The sequence below is a fragment of the Bos indicus genome, chromosome 3 (genome assembly GCF_029378745.1).
Source record: "Bos indicus isolate NIAB-ARS_2022 breed Sahiwal x Tharparkar chromosome 3, NIAB-ARS_B.indTharparkar_mat_pri_1.0, whole genome shotgun sequence".
NCBI lineage: Eukaryota > Metazoa > Chordata > Mammalia > Artiodactyla > Bovidae > Bos > Bos indicus.
The window spans coordinates 117,558,159-117,575,806 of NC_091762.1; the positions used below are offsets into that span (position 1 = coordinate 117,558,159).

At 52.2% G+C, this 17,648-nt stretch overlaps 1 protein-coding gene across 1 annotated transcript in view; it reads left to right on the plus strand.

The window, feature by feature from the left end:
* The window catches only part of RAMP1 (receptor activity modifying protein 1), a 41,180-nt gene extending 31,673 nt beyond the window's left edge, over window positions 1-9,507 (plus strand). The window contains exon 3 of the mRNA XM_019958002.2: window positions 8,880-9,507. Within this exon, the coding sequence (XP_019813561.2) occupies window positions 8,880-9,135 (256 nt within the window). The 3' untranslated portion in view covers window positions 9,136-9,507. The remainder of the gene's footprint in view (window positions 1-8,879) is intronic.
* The last annotated feature ends 8,141 nt before the right edge of the window (window positions 9,508-17,648 follow it).

A 17,648-nucleotide genomic window follows, 5' to 3' on the forward strand; every position in this document is an offset into this window, starting at 1 on the left:
CCGCGTCCTCTCCTGTCTCCAGGCAGATCCGTCCCTTTCTCTTCCTTCTGCTTTTGTTTCTCTTGCCTTTGAGATGACTGCTGTGAACAGTCAGCTGATGAATGGGGCTTTGTTTTTCCCTACACTCTCCCTGCCCTCGTGGTGTTTGCAGTCTAGAAACCGAGACCAACAGTGAGTGAACAATCCTGAGTTAAAAGTTCAGATACGAAGAAGGACACAGCTGTGAAGGAAAACCCTACTTTGCTGGGGATCCTAACGAGTTGAAGCATCAGAAAAAAAGGCCTGTTTGAGGAGGTGACATCTGAGGGACATGCAGATACTGGCCTTGTGACGACCAGGTGAACGGTCTTCCACACAGAAAGTGCAGCATGTGCAAAGGTCCTGAGGCAGAAACACCAGCCAGGCAGGGTGGCCAGGGGGAGAAGGAGGGGCACAGTTGAGAGTGAGGGGCGGGGGCTGCATGAGAGCTTTTGAATGCAGCGCAGGTGCGGGGAGGGGGCAGAGCATTGAAGGTATGAAGCAAGGGCGAGCTGGTGTGGGCAGTGGGCGAGGCTGGAGAGCACAGAGGCCAGGGCTCTGGCCCCAGGAGCCCATGGTGGACAGAGCCCAAACTGCAGAAGAGAGGAAAGCGGAGGAGGAAGATGATGGCTGCCTTTGGACAGCAAGGATATCCAACCAGTCCATCCTAAAGGAAATCAGTCCTGAATATTCATTGGAAGGACTGATGCTGAAGCTGAAGCTCCAATCCTTTGGCTACCTGATGCAAAGAATTGACTCAATGGAAAAGACTCTGATGCTGGGAAAGATTGAAGGCAGGAGGAGAAGGGGACGACAGAAGATGAGATGGTTGGATGGCATTACCAATGCCACGGACATGAGTTTGAGCAAGCTCCGGGAGTTGATGATGGACAGGGAAGCCTGGCATGTTGCAGTCCATGGGGTCGCAGAGAGTTGGACACGACTGAGTCACTGAACTGAACTGACTGAGCTGCTAAGATGAGTAGGGGGAGGAGAAGAGACACAGATGCCCACGCCCCTGGTCCACGATCAGTGCAGAGAAATGAAAGCTGGTCAGTGACGGGGCTGCAGGAGGGGAGGGAACCCCTGGAAATGGGGGGACCCAAGGCAACTCAGAGAGGGCAAGGCTTCCCAGCCGAGAATGAGAGGTGGGGCTAGGCCGGGGGCACCCCGAGAGTCAGGTACATGGACAGCCCGCTGTGCCCAGGAAGGCTTCAGATGGGGGTGAGGATGTCAGGAGTGTTGGAGGTTGCAGTCGCAGGGCCCGGCAGAGAAGTGAAGCAGCGCCGCAGAGCGCGGAGGACCCTCACGGGCGGGAAGGGCGCGTGATGAGGCAGGCCACAGATGGGCAGATGGAGCGAGAAGACAGAGAGCCCCGAGCGAGAGACGGGGCGGGGTGGGGGGTGCTGACCGCGAGGGAGGGGGTCTCTGGGGAAGAGGTCAGGGGAGGAGGGACCAAGGAGAGGCGGTCCCCGAGGAGGGGGCGCCATCTGGTGGCCTCGTCCTTCCGGCAAGAAGGGTCCAGGGAGCGCGGGGTCCTTGGACGCCTGGGGCGGGGAGCCAGCGGGCGGATGGATGCCAAAGGGGGTCCTGGCCTCGGGGCCCTCTCAGCCTGCAGGCGCAGACGCCCCTCGGAGACTGGGCATCTCATCCCCGCAGCATCCGTGTGGAACCCGAGAGGAGGAGAGGGCCCTCTGGCCGGCCGCGCCCCCGAATTGCCACAGCCTTGTATCTCTCCGAGGAGTCCGCCCCTCCTCCCACTACATCCTGGAGCAGGGCTTCCCGCCCCCCCACCTGAGGGAGGAGGGGAGTCCCAGAGCTCCATCCCACCCCACTCCGGAGCGGCCTCGGGGGCAGAACCCCCGTGCTGGAAGCAGAGGGTGGGAGAGGGGGCGTCCCCAAGGTGGTCCCCGGGCCGGGACTGACCCCACCCAAGTGGGGCAGAGGTTAGGCCGGTGGAAGGAAGGAAGGCCGCAGGCTGCGGACCTGCTGGGCCTGGCGGGGGTCTGCAGGAGTGAGTAGGAGCCCGGGGCCACCGCAGCCCCTCTGAGCCCTGGGCGGTGCCAGACGTGGAGCGGCCCCGCCCCCAGCAAGGTGCCACCCGCCAGGCAGCGGGGCTGAGGGTGCTCGCGCCCCCTACCCCTCGCCAGCCCGGCTCCCGGCTGGCACTCAGTCCTCCCAGCTGCTTGGGATTCAGAGCGTTCCCTGCGCCAAAGGCTAAGGAGACGTGCTCCCCACAGCTGCAAATGCAGGGGGCTTGAGTGTCCGGCTTTCTACAGGCCTTTTAAAACATACAATTATAAAAATAATATGTGCCTGTAGGAAAAACATGAAAAAAAATCCCTCCAAAAGCGGAGATAGGAGAATAAAAGTCCACCACCCTCTAGGGGTGACAGGTCCTCTTAACGTTCCGGGGTCTTCCCCTCCTGCATGGACCGCTTTATGCTGAAACCACGCTGTCTGTGTCATTTGGTCTCCACGGCTTCTTCTGTTCAGCGTTTTAGCATAACTGTTTTCTTCCTGAATATCTTTTTATAGCTACATAGCAGAGGCTCTTGTAAGCAACTTGAGTCCCTGTCCTACTGCTTGCTCTTTTTCAAAATTAAAAATCTGTAGGAGACATCTTCTTCCATGACTTTGGTCTACCTTTCATATTATTAATTTAGGAAAATTCCCAGAAATAGAATTCCTGACTCAAAGGGTATCCATGACTTTGAAGTTCTCCAGACATAATTGCCAAATAGCTTTTCAGGAAACTTTTACTAGTTTATCTTCTACTAGTAAAGATACAAACACCTGCTTCATTTCACTGTACCTTCACCAGCACTGCATAATTCTCATTTTGAAAATGGATTGTTTGGAAGTTGCTTCTTTCTTCCTTAAAAGTGAGGTTAACAATTTTTTTTCCAGATGCTTGTTAGCCATTTGTATTTCTAGAACTATTCAGCCAAAAGCTGAATGAGTATCCTTCTTTGTGTCTTGGACTCACCCACACACCTCCCTATCTACCTAACTACCATCCCCCCACATCAGTCTGGGGAAAAAAAAAACCCTGACGCCGGGAAAGACTGAGCAAGAGGAGACGGGGACAACAGGGGATGAGATGGTTGAATGGCATCACCAACTCGATAGACATGAATCTGAGCAAACTCCGGGAGAGAGTGAAGGACAGGGAAGGCTGCTGTGCTGCAGTCCGTGGGGTCTCAAAGAGTAGGACAGGACTTGGTGACTGAACAACAGCATGTCAGTCTAGCATTTAGACGGGCTCCCCAAGCTGGCCTCAAATGGGTCCCAGTCTCCTTCACGTGCCCCAGCTGCCAGAGTGCCAGGTGGTGCCACCTCCCCTACAACCAGCAGGTATTTAAAGCTGCTGGAAAAAAAAAAAGAAAGTGAACCAAACTCGTGGTTCCTCCTCAGATATCTGACGTAGACACACACCGCCTGGTCAACATTTACCCGAGTTTATAGAACAAGAAATGTACCCTTCAGGGACCACACACCAGTTGTCCGGAAGTTGTCCACTTACTGGGCACCTGCTGTACACCAGGTCCTTGACCTTGTTTAATTTGATCTGCCCAATAACCCTGTCAGGTCAGGACCTGTCTCTTCATTGATTATAAAGAGACCAAGGCTTGGATGACCAAGGCTGGAGAAGACTCCTGAGAGTCCCTTGGACTACAAGGAGATCCAACCAGTCCATCCTAAAGGAGATCAGTCCTGAATAGTCATTGGAAGGACTGATGCTGAAGCTGAAGCTCCACTACTTTGGCCACCTGATGGGAAGAACGGACTCATTGGAAAAGACCCTGATGCTGGGAAAGATTGAAGTCAGGAGGAGAAGGGGACGACAGAGGATGAGATCGTTGGATGTCATCACCGACTCAATAGACATGAGTTTGAGCAAGCTCCGGAAGTTGGTGATGGACAGGGAAGCCTGGCGTGCTGCAGTCCATGGGGTCACAAAGAGTCGGATATGACTTAGCCACTGAACAACAATAAGGCTTGGATGGGAGAGATGAGGCCCCGGGATCACTCAGCGTAAGAGGTGGAGCTGGATTTGAACCCAGTTTTTCAGGGCACCAGGGCCCATACTCAGATGCTCTATAATCAGGACCAGTCAGTCCTGATGCTGGTTGGTATCCCCAGAGCAGACAAGTCCCCTGTGGGTAGGGGCGGGCACCTTCTTGTCAACAAGAAAAAATAATCGTCAAGTGCAGTGCCAGGAGCCTGGACTTGGTGGGACCCAGACATACTGAAAACTCCCACCATACTGTTCAGGAACATTCCAAGCAAAGTTCACATGGGGGCCCAGAATAGAAAGTCTTGGCCAAAAAAGGAAAATGATTCCATTACATGAGAACTGAAAATATAGGGTTAAAGCAAGAATATTTCCTGATGATTATTTTGGCCCGTTCAGTCAGTATAATGTTCTTTTGATCAGAAGAATGTCTGTACTCTGGGAGGAATTCTTGTATCACATCCTTGCTGACAGAGCTCACAATATTTATTGAGAGTTTCAGCTGTCACTTCTGTATAAATAAACAGGATGAAGTGGGCAGCCAACTCCACATGAGGGATATTTTTAGACGGGGGTGGAGGGGTTGGCTTTGCAGACAGGAAGGATATTTCAAGGAGAAAGTGCTTGGCCCCAGAATGGCCCACCACTGGCTCAGCCTCAACATGTGCCCAGTCTGTGGTCCCTGGTATCACAGTTTCCTGGGTCAGGGGTTCTTCCCATTCTGGCAATGCCTCCTTCAAGGGATAACCCAGCTCTATTCCTCAGGCAGAGCACAGGGGACAACATTTAGGACTGACTGTGTCACCGTGTCTGCACCACACCTAAAACTACCCATCAATTTGATGGGTCTGAGGTGGGGAAGAAGACACTCTGGTAACATGTATCCCTGTAGTTGGCCAACCACATGCTCAAAAGGCTGGTCTTTGGTTTTTAACGACACTTTCACTCACCTCATACCAGGCTTCTGACGTGTACTAATTCATTTTTCCACAATGAGACCCAGTCTGTCCTGACTTCCTGTAGGTTTTTCCACTTCCATTTTCTGCTTGGAACATGAGTCCTTGTTCTCTTAGAAAAACCTCACACCCCTGTAGGCATGGCTCCTGCACACCATCCACCACTTCTGCCCACTCCATCCATTTAGATGGTCATGTGGACTGAGGGAGGCCTTGTGTGCATGCAGGGTCATGGCCCAAAGGGCAAGCAGGGCAGAAAGAACAGTGACCTAGTGATCGAGAGACCATATGATAGGAGCTGTGGTGGAGGGGTGCTTGGGTGCTGGAGGGACCCCAACCTTTTCCCTCTGCTTTTCAATACATGCCTGAGTGTCTCCTCAATGTTGATTTATGGCTTCTGCTCTGTGTACTCATTTCCCGTCCTAAAATAAGGAAAAGCATATTTTGTAAATCTTCATTTTACTGGGAGGAACTCTTCATTTCTTTGTGTGGGTCCAAAGTTCCTTCTGTTATATTCTTTTGACTGAAGAACTTTAACATTTCTTGTAGCACAGGTCTGCTGACCACGAACTCTATAAGCTTTTTTCTGAAAAGGTCTTATTGAAAGCTCATATTTCAAAGATATTTTTGCTGAGTAAAAGATTCTGGGCAGACAGGGGTTTGTGGCCCTTCCCTCTACCCCTCCCCCCATCCCCACCTAGTACTTGAAAAATGCCACCCATTGTCTTCTGGCTTGCATAGTCTCAGTGAGAGGTCTGCTGTAGTTCACATCACACATTCCTCTGTAGATGTCTCTTTTTTTCCTGAATGACTCCAAGATTCTTTTCTTGGATTTTTTTTCCTTCACCATTGGTTTTCAGCAGTTTGACTTTAATATCTAGGTGGCTGTTGTTGCTGTTGCTTTGCTTTTTTGTTCTGTTTGGGGGGGGGGTGTCTCTGGCCTTCTTGGATTTATGGTTTTTCATCTCATTATTTATAGAACATTCTCATTATCTCTTAAATATTTCTTCTGCCCATTCCTTCTCCTTTTGGAATTCCAATTACAAGTTAGAGATAACATCATTGACAGTGCTCTTAATTTATCACAACTGTTAGATGCTCTGTGTTTTTCTTTTTGTTTCAGCTTGGGTAATTTCTATTCACCCATCTTCAAGTTCACTAGTTCTTTCCTCAGATGCCAAGTCTGATGATGACCTCATCAAGATGGACTCTCTGATACTGTGGGGTTTCTTCCCCCAGCATTTCTCTTTGACTTTCTTACATTTCCATCTCTGCTGAAATTCTCTGTTGGTGCATATTGTCTACTTTCTCAACTAGACCCTTTATCATATTAATATTTTTAAGTCCCTGTATGGTAGTTACCATATCTGGGTCATCTCTGAGTCAGATTCTGTTGATTGCTTTATCTTTTGACAGCAAGTCCTAATGTTTTATTGAATGCTGAACTTGCATGTTTAGAAGAGAAGAGATTGAGACAAATAGTATTTACATCTGGAAATAGTTAAGCCTCTTGTGTCAGGCTGTTATTATGGGATTTAAATTGATCTTGTGAAGAGTTGAGCTGGGTCTGGGATTTGGTGTTGCTATGGTTTCCTTCAGAGCATGATAGCCTTCAAAGATCTCTGGCAATGGGCTCCCATTGTGCTGAGGGTGGGGCTAGAGAATTTTTGTCTGTGTTCTGTGTCCCACCCTGAACACCTGTGCCACAGAGGAGGTCTCTCTACCCCTCCCTGCAGCAGAGTACTGTTGCTTGTTATTCTATGCCAGATTTATTTTGGTAGAGAGGAAGAGGCATTCCCTTGTCCTGGTCCAGTCTCAGCTTAGAAAAGCCCTAGACCATCAACCTCCTCCCTGTATCTGTGGGGGCTTGGGTGGGAGATTCCTGTCCCTCCTCCAGTGGTGTGGGGGCTTGGGTGGGAGATTCCTGTCCCTCCCCCAGTGGTATGGTATCATGCAGGTTTCTAGGTCCAGAATGGTTTCCTACTGTCCTCCCAAGGGAAAAGAGTTTTTTCTCCCCTTCTCCCAGCCATGGTGTGTCTTCTTGTGCCCTGGGGCTGATGGCTGTGCCATCCCTCTTTCAGCAGCTCAAGGCTTAGCTTCCTGGAGATAAGGGTCTGGGAGGGCTTCAGTCCTGTTCAGCTGCAGCCACAGAGACTTAAATAGGTAAATGCACTCCCATGTTCAAAGCAGCAGAATCTGTTCATCAGGATCAGTTTTTCTCATCCTTCAGCGGCCCAAGGCAGTGTTGCTGCTTATGCGAGAAGGGTTGGGGAAATGTGTGGTGTCCGTGCCTGCCCCTTTCTCACATGCTCCCCCTAGAGCCTCATGAGAAAGAGCAAAGAGTCACGGAACCACCAGTACACCTGGGGCCCCAGGAATTCCAGACTGACCCCCTCAGCCTACCCTGAACCCTGGGCAGTTCATTATTATGCAGCTGGTACAGCAGCTGCATCCTCTTCACACAGCCTTGCTCCTCCCTGAAACTCAAGTTACACTGCTGACTTGCAGTCTCAGCTCTCTAATGGACTCAAAAAAATCTATGACTTTGTAGTTTCTTCAGCTTTGTTGGTTGTCGTTCAAGAGGAATCAGCATTCTGTTTTGCTTTTTCCATCCTAAGCAGAAGTGATACCTTCTGGAAACTACATTTTCATTTCCCCAACATTGAATCTTCATTTATTTTAAAAAATTGACTCAAAAAACTAAACACAAACTTATAATATGATCCAGCAATTTCTGGCTTCTGAATATGCACCTGAAAGAACTGAAAGCAGAGACTTGAATATGTAATTGAACTACATGAACTGCTACATGAACTCCCATATTCAAAGTAGCAGCACTTGTCACAACAGTTAAAACATAGAAGCAACCCAAATGCCCGTCAATGAGCAGATAAACAAAATGAAATATGTTCAGCCTTAAAAAGGAAGGGAACCCTGTCGTGTGCAACAACATGGATGAACCTCAAGGACATTCTGTTCAGTGAAATAAGCCAATTACAAAAGGACAAAGAATATATGAGCCCACTTATGTGAGCTACCTGGAGTCATCAGATTTCACAGAGATAGAAGGCAGGAGTTGCCAGAGACTAGAGGGAAGACAGGTGTGAGTGTTTAATGGGAACAGATTTTCTGTTTGGGAATGAAATAGTTCTGGAGATGGATGGTGCTGATGGTTGCACAACAATGCCACTATAGTTAATGCCACTGGACTACACAGTTTAAAAGGGTTGAAATGGTAAATTTCATGTTATTTATATTTTAGCATAATTTAGAACAAAATGTATTGGTTCTTGGCATGTACCAGGGACGCTTCTAGGCACTGGGATTACAGAGGTGAACAAACAGACAACATCCCTGTCCTTATGGTGTTTACACTCAATAGGCAAAAAGAATGCATAACCTACCAGAGTGAAGGGTGACAGCACTATGGCACAATTCCAGAGAGAGTGGGAAGATGAGGCATTGGGGTGAAGGTAGGGTGGGAAGCCTCACGACAAGTCCTGTGGACTGCTGGGGGAGCTTCCAGGCTGGGGTGGTCTGCACGGGGTGATGGGGACAGCAAGGGGCTCAAAGGGCTGAAGCTCGTTTTTCCAGACTTCTTTCTGAAGATGCTTGGCTGGTCCACCTTCTAGTCTGCCCTTGGTGTGACATCATAGCTCCTAGAATCCCTTAGCTCCAGCTTGCCTTCTGGGGTCTGGCCACATGCTTCCCACACACACACACACCCAGGAGCCTTCCAGGACCTTTGTCTCTAGAACCAGTCACCACCTCAGGGCCTGGGCTTCAGTGGTGCTTGCCACAGTGGGGATTGGGGTGGAGAGCCCCAGCTCGAGTCCCTCCGGGTCCTCTGCCCACCAGGGCCTGATGACCTGCTTTTCCACCTGCAGGAGCTACAGGGAGCTCTCCGACTGCACCAGGCACGTGGTGCAGAAACTGGACTGCTTCTGGCCAAACGCGGAGGTGGACAAGTTCTTCCTCGTCGTCCACCAGCGCTACTTCAGAAACTGCCCCGTCTCAGGCAGGGCCTTGCAGGACCCACCCAGCAGCGTCCTCTGCCCCTTCATCGTGGTCCCCATCCTGGTGACCCTGCTCGTGACGGTGCTGGTGGTCTGGAGGAGCAAGCGCCCAGAGGGCATCGTGTAGGCCACGGTCTGTGTGTGGGGGCAGGGGGAGGGCTGCCCGCTCACAGAAGCTGCAGAGCAGGTGGGAGGTAGGCACGGAGGCCCGGCCTGACCAAGGCTTCTGGAGCCCCAACGGCAGAGCAGACCCCCGCGCCCCCCCGCCTCCCCGCAAATCCCCTCTTCTACTGAGAAGAGCTCACCCCGGGATGCCAGCCAGAGTGGTCAAGCACACGCGTTGGCCTGGGAAGGCAGCCCAGGGGCTGGGAGGGAGGGGGCACAGCTGTTGGTCTTGCTGGGGGTGGTCTGAGCTGTCTCCCAATAACCCCCACCACAGTCGCGTTCTGCCTGTGGCCAGACTGTGGAGAAGTATTTGTGATTAAAGGATGTCCTCAAATCTGGGCAGCGTCCTTCTTTCTGGATGTGGACCAGTGGGAGTGGAGAGGGCAGACACGCCAGCCCCTCCAGACTTTCTCTGACAGGAGAGGCCCTCGCAGGGACGTCTACAGGGGAGGGTGACGGCCCCGCCAGTGTGGGAGACCCCCCGCCAGTGTGGGAGACCCCCCGCCAGTCTCCCACACTGTCTGGACCTCAGTGAGCTGGGACTCCACCCCAGACGGGGCCGGGTCTGCTCTATGTTCATGGAGGCCCCTCCCCAAAGATGGCTCGCCAGCCCCCAGGTCCCTTCTGTCCCCCAGGCTTTTCAGCGGCCGTTTCCTCTGTTTCCCTCAGGCTGCGGCAGCACGTGCTTCCCAGGCTCCCGCTTACTGCCGGGCTTCTAGAAGGTTCTGGAAACCCAAAGGGCGTGCCCTGCGCCGTCCCTCCCAGATGTCCTCAGAGCTCAGCCCGCTTCTCCCGGGTCCCTACAGCTCCCAGCCGGCCGCAGTGCCTCCAGCCCAGGAACTGCCCCCTCTCAGGCCCACTGTCCTCTGCCCAGCGGGACAGCCACCGAGGCATGGGGCCACAGCCTCTGGGCTCTCGAGTCCACACTCACGGCCCTGGGGCCCTCCTCGGCTCCCCACGGGGTGTGATCCTCCGCCTCTACCAAAGGAGCCAGAGCCGGGGCGGGGGAGGGACGGACCGGAGCAGGAGGGTGGGGCTCGGAGGGAGGCGCCAGAGAGCGGGCGGCCCTCCCTGAGGGAGCCCTCTGCCCGGGGAGCCTTCCAGAGGCAGCTTTGGGGCTGTGGTGACTTCAAGGACAGGCCCCACCTCTCCCCACGTGCTTTGCTGGCTGGAGGGGTGTGAGGGGTCGGGTGGGGTGAGCTGTGAGGTGATGGGGTGTGAGGTGGTGAAGTGATGGTGTGTGAGGTCTGAAGTGTGGGGTGGGTGTTGATGGGTGTGAGGTGATTGGGTGTGAGGTGTGAGGTCTGGGGTGTGAGGTGATTGGGTGAGGTGTGAGGTCTGGGGTGTGAGGTGATGGGGTGAGGTGTGAGATTTGGGGTGTGAGGTGATGGGGTGAGGTGTGAGGTCTGGGGGGTGAGGTGATGGGGTGAGGTGTGAGATCTGGGGTGTGAGGTGATGGGGTGAGGTGTGAGGTCTGGGGTGTGAGGTGATGGGGTGAGGTGTGAGGTGATGGGGTGTGAGGTGATGGGGTGAGGGGTGAGGTCTGGGGTGTGAGGTGTGAGGTGATGGGGTGAGGTATGAGGTCTGAGATGTGAGGTGATGGGGGTGAAATGTGAGGTCTGGGGTGTGAGGTGTGAGGTGATGGGGTGAGGTAGGAGGTGATGGGGTGAGGTCTGGGGTGTGAGGTGTAAGGTGTAAGGTGATGGGATGAGATGTGAGATCTGGGGTGTGAGGTGATGGGGTGAGGTGTGAGATCTGGGGTGTGAGGTGATGGGGTGAGGTGTGAGGTGATGGGGTGAGGTGTGAGGTCTGGGGTGTGAAGTGATGGGGTGAGGTGTGAGGTGATGGGATATGAGGTGTGAGGTGATGGGGTGTGAGGTGTGAAGTGATGGAGTGAGGTGTGGGGTCTGGGGTGTGAGGTGATGGGGTGAGGTGTGAGGTGATGGGGTATGAGGTGTGAGGTGATGGGGTGTGAGGTGTGAAGTGATAGAGTGAGGTGTGGGTCTGGGGTGTGAGGTGTGAGGTGATGGGGTGAGGTAGGAGGTGATGGGGTGAGGTCTGGGGTGTGAGGTGTAAGGTGATGGGATGAGATGTGAGATCTGGGGTGTGAGGTGATGGGGTGAGGTGTGAGATCTGGGGTGTGAGGTGATGGGGTGAGGTGTGAGATCTGGGGTGTGAGGTGATGGGGTGAGGTGTGAGGTGATGGGGTGAGGTGTGAGGTCTGGGGTGTGAAGTGATGGGGTGAGGTGTGAGGTGATGGGATATGAGGTGTGAGGTGATGGGGTGTGAGGTGTGAGGTGATGGAGTGAGGTGTGGGGTCTGGGGTGTGAGGTGTGAGGTGATGGAGTGAGGTGTGGGGTCTGGGGTGTGAGGTGTGAGGTGATGGAGTGAGGTGTGGGGTCTGGGGTGTGAGGTGTGAGGTGATGGAGTGAGGTGTGGGTCTGGGGTGTGAGGTGTGAGGTGATGGGGTGAGGTGTGAGGTGTGGGGTGGGGTGGATGATGGGTGGGGGTGGTGCTAGGGTGGGGGGTGGGGGGTAGGGGTATGGAGAGGATCACACTTGGTGGAAAGGCCTCTCCTGCCTTGCTGCTGCTGCTAAGTCGCTTCAGTCGTGTCCGACTCTGTGCGACCCCATAGATGGCAGCCCATCAGGCTCCCCCATCCCTGGGATTCTCCAGGCAAGAATACTGGAGTGGGTTGCCATTTCCTCCTCCAATGCATGAAAGTGGAAAGTGAAAGTGAAGTCGCTCCTGCCTTGGCTCCTCCTTAATTGGCCGCTCACTTCTGCACCACTGACAGCCAGCTGATTAATAAGACTTTCCAGATTTGACCAAGGGAAGGAACCTTTGCAGGACGGCAGGCTGCTTCTCCCTCACGTTGCCCTATGCAGCCCCTGAGGACCGTTTTCCCTTAGAAGAAAATGACTGCGGGGAACTGGTCACTGCAGGTCAGAGGATGGCTCAATTAGAAGAATGTGTTTTCCAAGCACTCTCTTCTGAAAGGTCTAATCTGAAAGCTGTCACCTAATCTCGTCATCAGAATGTCACGTGTTCTGGAAAAACGACTGTGGATCTATTTTTAAACCTTTGAAAATGTATTTCCTGTCATCACAGCCTGTGAAAAAATAATCACATTAACCCTGACAGAGAAGGCCAAGTTCAGCCTCAGGACAGCCTCCTCGCTGTCCCCACTAACCCTGGGGCTCCATGCCCCCATCTCCTCCTCCATAAAGTGGGGAGGGTGGTGGGGTCCTCCTTGAAGGGTGAGGCGTTGATTAAGCAGAATGTCTTAGCCCTGGTTTTCTGAGACGCCCAGAACGGATTCCCCGTGAGGCAGTTGTCTGTCAGGGCAGCACCTAGGAGCTGGGGAAGGTCCCAGATGCCACGTGATCTAAGAAAGGTCGGCAAAGCCACAGGGGTCTCTGCACCAAAGCCTGTGCCTTGGAGTCCTGGGGAGCAGGCCTGCCTTGACCCACCCATCTCCTGTCTTGGGAGCGACCCTGTGAAGTGTGGCCTCGAGGTAAAGCCCCGATGGGTCCCAGAGCCATCAGTGGGCCCAGGGCAGCCCCGCTTCTGGTGGTGAAGGGTCTGGGAGGAGCATCCTCAGGAACCACCCCTGCAAAGCACAGACGGTGTGAGCACTAAACACAGTCATTACTTTAAAATTATCCGAGCTAATGGAAGAGGGCGGCAGAGGATGGGATGGTTAGATAGCATCACTACCAACTCAATGGGCATGAATCTGAGCAAACTCCAGGAGACAGTAAAGGACAGAGAAGCCTAGTGTGCTGCAGTCCACGGGGTCTTGAAGAGCTGGACATGACTTAGTGACTGAACAGCAACAATGGAAGAGTGACTGATAATTAAGTATTTATCAAGTTTATTAAATGTTATTTTGTTGTTGTTGTTGTTTAGTTTTTTATCTCTTGGTGGTGCTATGTGGCATGTGGGATCTTAGTTCCCTGACCAGGGATGGAACTGTGTCCCCTGCATTGACAGCATCCCCTGCATTCAAGCACTGGACTGCCAGGGAAGTCCCTAATGTGTCTTAAAGTACTCAAAAATTGGGTTTTGACTTTAGAGACAAATTTGTTTTAATTGAACATAGTTGATTTACACCGTGGTGTTAGTTTCTGGTGTACAACAAAGTGATTCAGTTATAAATACGTATATACATTATTTTCAGATTCTTTTCCATTATAGGTTATTACAAGATATTGAATAGAGTTCCCTGTGCTATGTAGTAGGATCTTGTTAACTTACTTTATATATAGTAGTTTGTATCCACAACCCCAAACTCTTAATTTATCCCTCCCCCCTCTTTCTCCTTTGGTAACCAAAACATTGTTTTCTATGCCTGTGAGTCTGTTTTGTAAATAAGTTCATTTACATAACTTGTTTTCGATTCCACACATAAGTGATATTATATGGTGTTTGTCTTTCTCTGATTTCACTTAGTATGATCATCTCTAGGTCCTTTCATGTTGCTGCAGATGGTATTATTTCATTCTTCTTATAACTGAGTAACATAGTAAATAGAGTCCTGCAGTATTTGTCTTTCTGTGGCTGGCTTTTAGAGAAGGCAATGGCACCCCACTCCAGTACTCTTGCCTGGAAAATCCCATGGATGAGGAGCCTGGTGGGCTGCAGTCCATGGGGTCGCTAAGTCAGACATGACTGAGTGACTTCACTTTCACTTTTCACTTTCCTGCACTGGAGAAGGAAATGGCAACCCACTCCAGTATTCTTGCCTGGAGAATCCCAGGGACGGGGGAGCCTGGTGGGCTGCCGTCTATGGGGTCGCACAGAGTCGGACACGACTGAAGTGACTTAGCAACAGCAACTATCTCATTTAGCATAATGCCCTCAAGGTTCATCCATGCTGTCACAGATAGCAGGACTGCTTCCTTTTTAAGGCTGAGTAACATTCCACTGTATGGATAAACCACATGTGTTTATCCCTTCATCTCTTGATGGACACAGCTTGGCTACAGTGGATAATTTCTAAACATTTAGGTTTGACTTTGGAATGCATATTTGTAAGTACATTTGAATTCATGTGCACCTGACTAGAACTTTCCTGGCAGTGACACAGCTCTGCTGTGTTTAGGGGGTTTAGGGGGACCCAAAGAGCATTCAGAGTTCTCTTCTTCATCAGTTCACCGGTCTTGACTGGAATAGAGACCAGACTTTGCCCTCACCAGGGGGCTTTCCGTCTAGCCCAGGTTCATGGTCAGTTCAGTTCAGTTCAGTCACTCAGTCATGTCTGACTCTTTGCAACCCCATGAGCTGCAGCACACCAGGCCTCCCTGTCCATCACCAATTCCCGGAGCTTGCTCAAACTCATGTCCATTGAGTTGGTGATGCCATCCAACCATCTCATCCTCTGTCGTCCCCTTCTCCTCCTGCCCTCAATCTTTCCCAGCATCGGGGTCTTTTCAAATGAGTCAGCTCTTCGCATCAGGTGGCCAAAGTATTGGAGTTTCAGCTTCAATATCAGACCCTCCAATGAACACCCAGGACTGATCTGTGTTTGCAATTCACAGGGCTGAGGGCAAAGAACCTAACACCAGCAAATAAGGTGCTTAGTGAGAACTGAAAAACCGAAGTGGAATTTTTGTATTATTTGTTTGAGATTGTCTTATAAATAATCATGTAAGCAAAAACAAATGACTTTCTTATTATGGCTGGCCCTTCTGCGTCCTCGGATATGGAGGACCAGATACGAGCCTCTGCAGATCTTGGGGCGTGCAGGGGTCCTGAACCCCATCCTTCGTGGTCACTGAGGGACAACTGTCATTTCCTAGGCCTGCCTTTAGCAAATTTCCATGAGCTAGGTGGCTTAACACAGAATGTGTTCCCTCACAGTTTTCTGGAGGCTAGAGATCCCAGGATCAAGGTCTTGTCAGGGCCACAGTCTCGCTGAGGGCTCCAGAGGAGACTCCTTCTGGCCTCTGGTCATCCTGGGCATCCCTCAGTGTTCCCCAGCTTGGCCCACCAGTTTCACCATGTTCTCTGTGTGTCTTTGTGTCTTCTCTTCTTATAAGAAGAGCTCCAGGTCGCAGGCGCCGGGATGGAAATCTGTTCAGAGCCGTGGTTCGGGCATCCCAGGGCCAGACTCCAGCTTGTTGGGGTCTGCTTGGACCTCTGTCCAAGCTGTGTGGCTCTGAGCAGCTTCTTCACTCTCTGATCAGTTTCTGTGCTGGGAAAAGGTTATCCCTTATCGTCATCAGCCACATCCCAAGGACTGTGTTTAAGCACCGGAGAGCAGGCTCCTGGCCAGAGGACCTACGTGTTTGTGGAGGGAGTTGGAGGCGGGCTGTGGCTGGGGGCCTTTGAGGGAGGAAAGATGTTTTAAGCCACTTTTGTCTCTTTTATGAGCATAACTGCTCTTTGGTTCCTTGCAGAATAACTTTAGGAAAGATCTGTGGTACTTTTCAAGGCTATTTTTGGAGGTGAACTTGGATCTGACTTTGGTTTCTTCTTCATGGAACCATGTGCTGAGAGGGGCTGGGAAGCTGCCTGTCTTTTGTGTCAGTCGTGTCCGACTCTGTGCAACCCCATGCACTGCAGCCCACCAGGCTCCTCTGTCCATGGGATTCTCCAGGCAAGAAGACTGGAGTGGGTTGCCATTTCCTTCTCCAGGAGATCTTGCCCATCCGGGGCTTGAACCCACCTCTCCTGCACCTCCTGCACTAGTAGGTGGATTCTTTACCACTGAGCCACCTGGGAAGCCCATTATATGTAGATCATATGATGATGTCCAAAAAACCTCAAAGTAACAGGTTTGTTGGATACTGGAGTGGGTAGCCACTGCCTTCTCCAGGGCTCCAGGGGATCTTCCTGATCCAGGGATCGACCCGGGTCTCCTGGGTCGCAGGCAGATTCTTTACCACCTGAGCCAAGCTCTGATGGCTTCCCTGCCCATCTTCCCTGCCTGCATCACAGGCAGATTCTTTACCACCTGAGCCAAGTTCTGGTGGCTTCCCTGCCCATCTTTACTCGGGTCTCTAAACAGGGAGAAAGGATAGCAGGTTGATGGCAACCTAAGGAACAGTTTGCTGTATATAACCTTAAAAGCAGTCCCCACTCACCCACCCTAGCCACAACCGCTGGGCTGCGGATGGCCACCCCTCAGATGAATCCCCTTCCCAACAGACACACTCATTCACAGGAGGCCAGATGGTTTGCTCCCTGACTGTTCTCTGAGTCGGGGCAGGAGGCAGGTGGGGGGGGATGTCCCTGCAGGTCAGTGCAGACCATCATCACAAAGGCAGCTGCATCCTAGTGTCCACCCAGGCTGCCCAAGGTCACACTTGGAGGCTACTCGGACTATCATCCTGGCACCCTCTCCTTGCTAGAAAGAGTCCATGTTGAAAAAGAAAACAGCTTCCTAGGTGGCACTAGTGGTAAAGAACCCACTTGCCAGTCCAGGAGACGTGGGTTGGATTACTGGGTTGGGAAGATCCCCTGGAGGAGGAAACAGCAACCCGCTCCAGTCCTCACCTGGAGAATCCCAGGGATAGAGGAGCCGGGAGGGCTACAGTCCATAGGGTTGCACAGTTGCACACGACTGAAGTGACTTAGCACACACAGCATAGAGACGATGGCACCAAACTGCCTGCGATCGGATTGAATCCCAGCTGTGCAGTAAAACTGGTGAGGCAGGGTACTCGGCCCCTCTGGGCCTCACTTTCCTCACATGCAAAGGGACGGCTGTAGGTACTCTGGGGAGTCGCATAGACAGCTCTCAGCCCTGTGTTCTACGCCTCCTACGTGCTCTTTAACTTGGCCATGGTGCTGCGTCCTCATGAAGGATCTGGGCGCCGAGGACTGTGGGTGTGCGTGAATGCCCGTCCTGGGCATCTATTTCTGTGTCTCAGGTGGTCCCAGCCCCAGTGCACGGAGGGCAGGGGGTGTGTGGAAGGGACAAGCATCATGATGACGATGACGGTTCAAGGGGTGACGTTAGGGGCGGCCCCCCACTGCTGGGGTCCACCGCATTTGGTGTAGAGCAGAGCTGTATCAGTCTGCTGGGGCTCCCATAGCATAGCACCAGGGCCTGGGCAGCTTAAATAGCACAAGGGTATTTTCTCCCAGTCCTGGAAGCTGGAAATCCAAGATCAAGGCGTCATGGGGTTGGATTCTTATGAGGCTGCCCTCCTCGGCTTGTAGATGGTCATCTTCACGTGGCCATCCCTCTGTGCATAACCGTGTGCTAATCTCCTCTCCTTATGTCACCAGTTGTGTGGAGTTAGGACCCTCCCCAGTGGACTTACATCACCTTATTACCTCCTTCAAGACCCCATCTCCAAATTTAGCCACATTCTGAACAGCTGGGGACCAAGACTTCACACATGAACTGCGGCGAGGGCACACAGCCCAGCACTCACAAGAGCCCACCTTCCCCAACCACTGAACTGCCACTCAGGTGGTGGTCAGCTTTCCCAGCGGACCACAGCAACCAGTTTAAGCTGT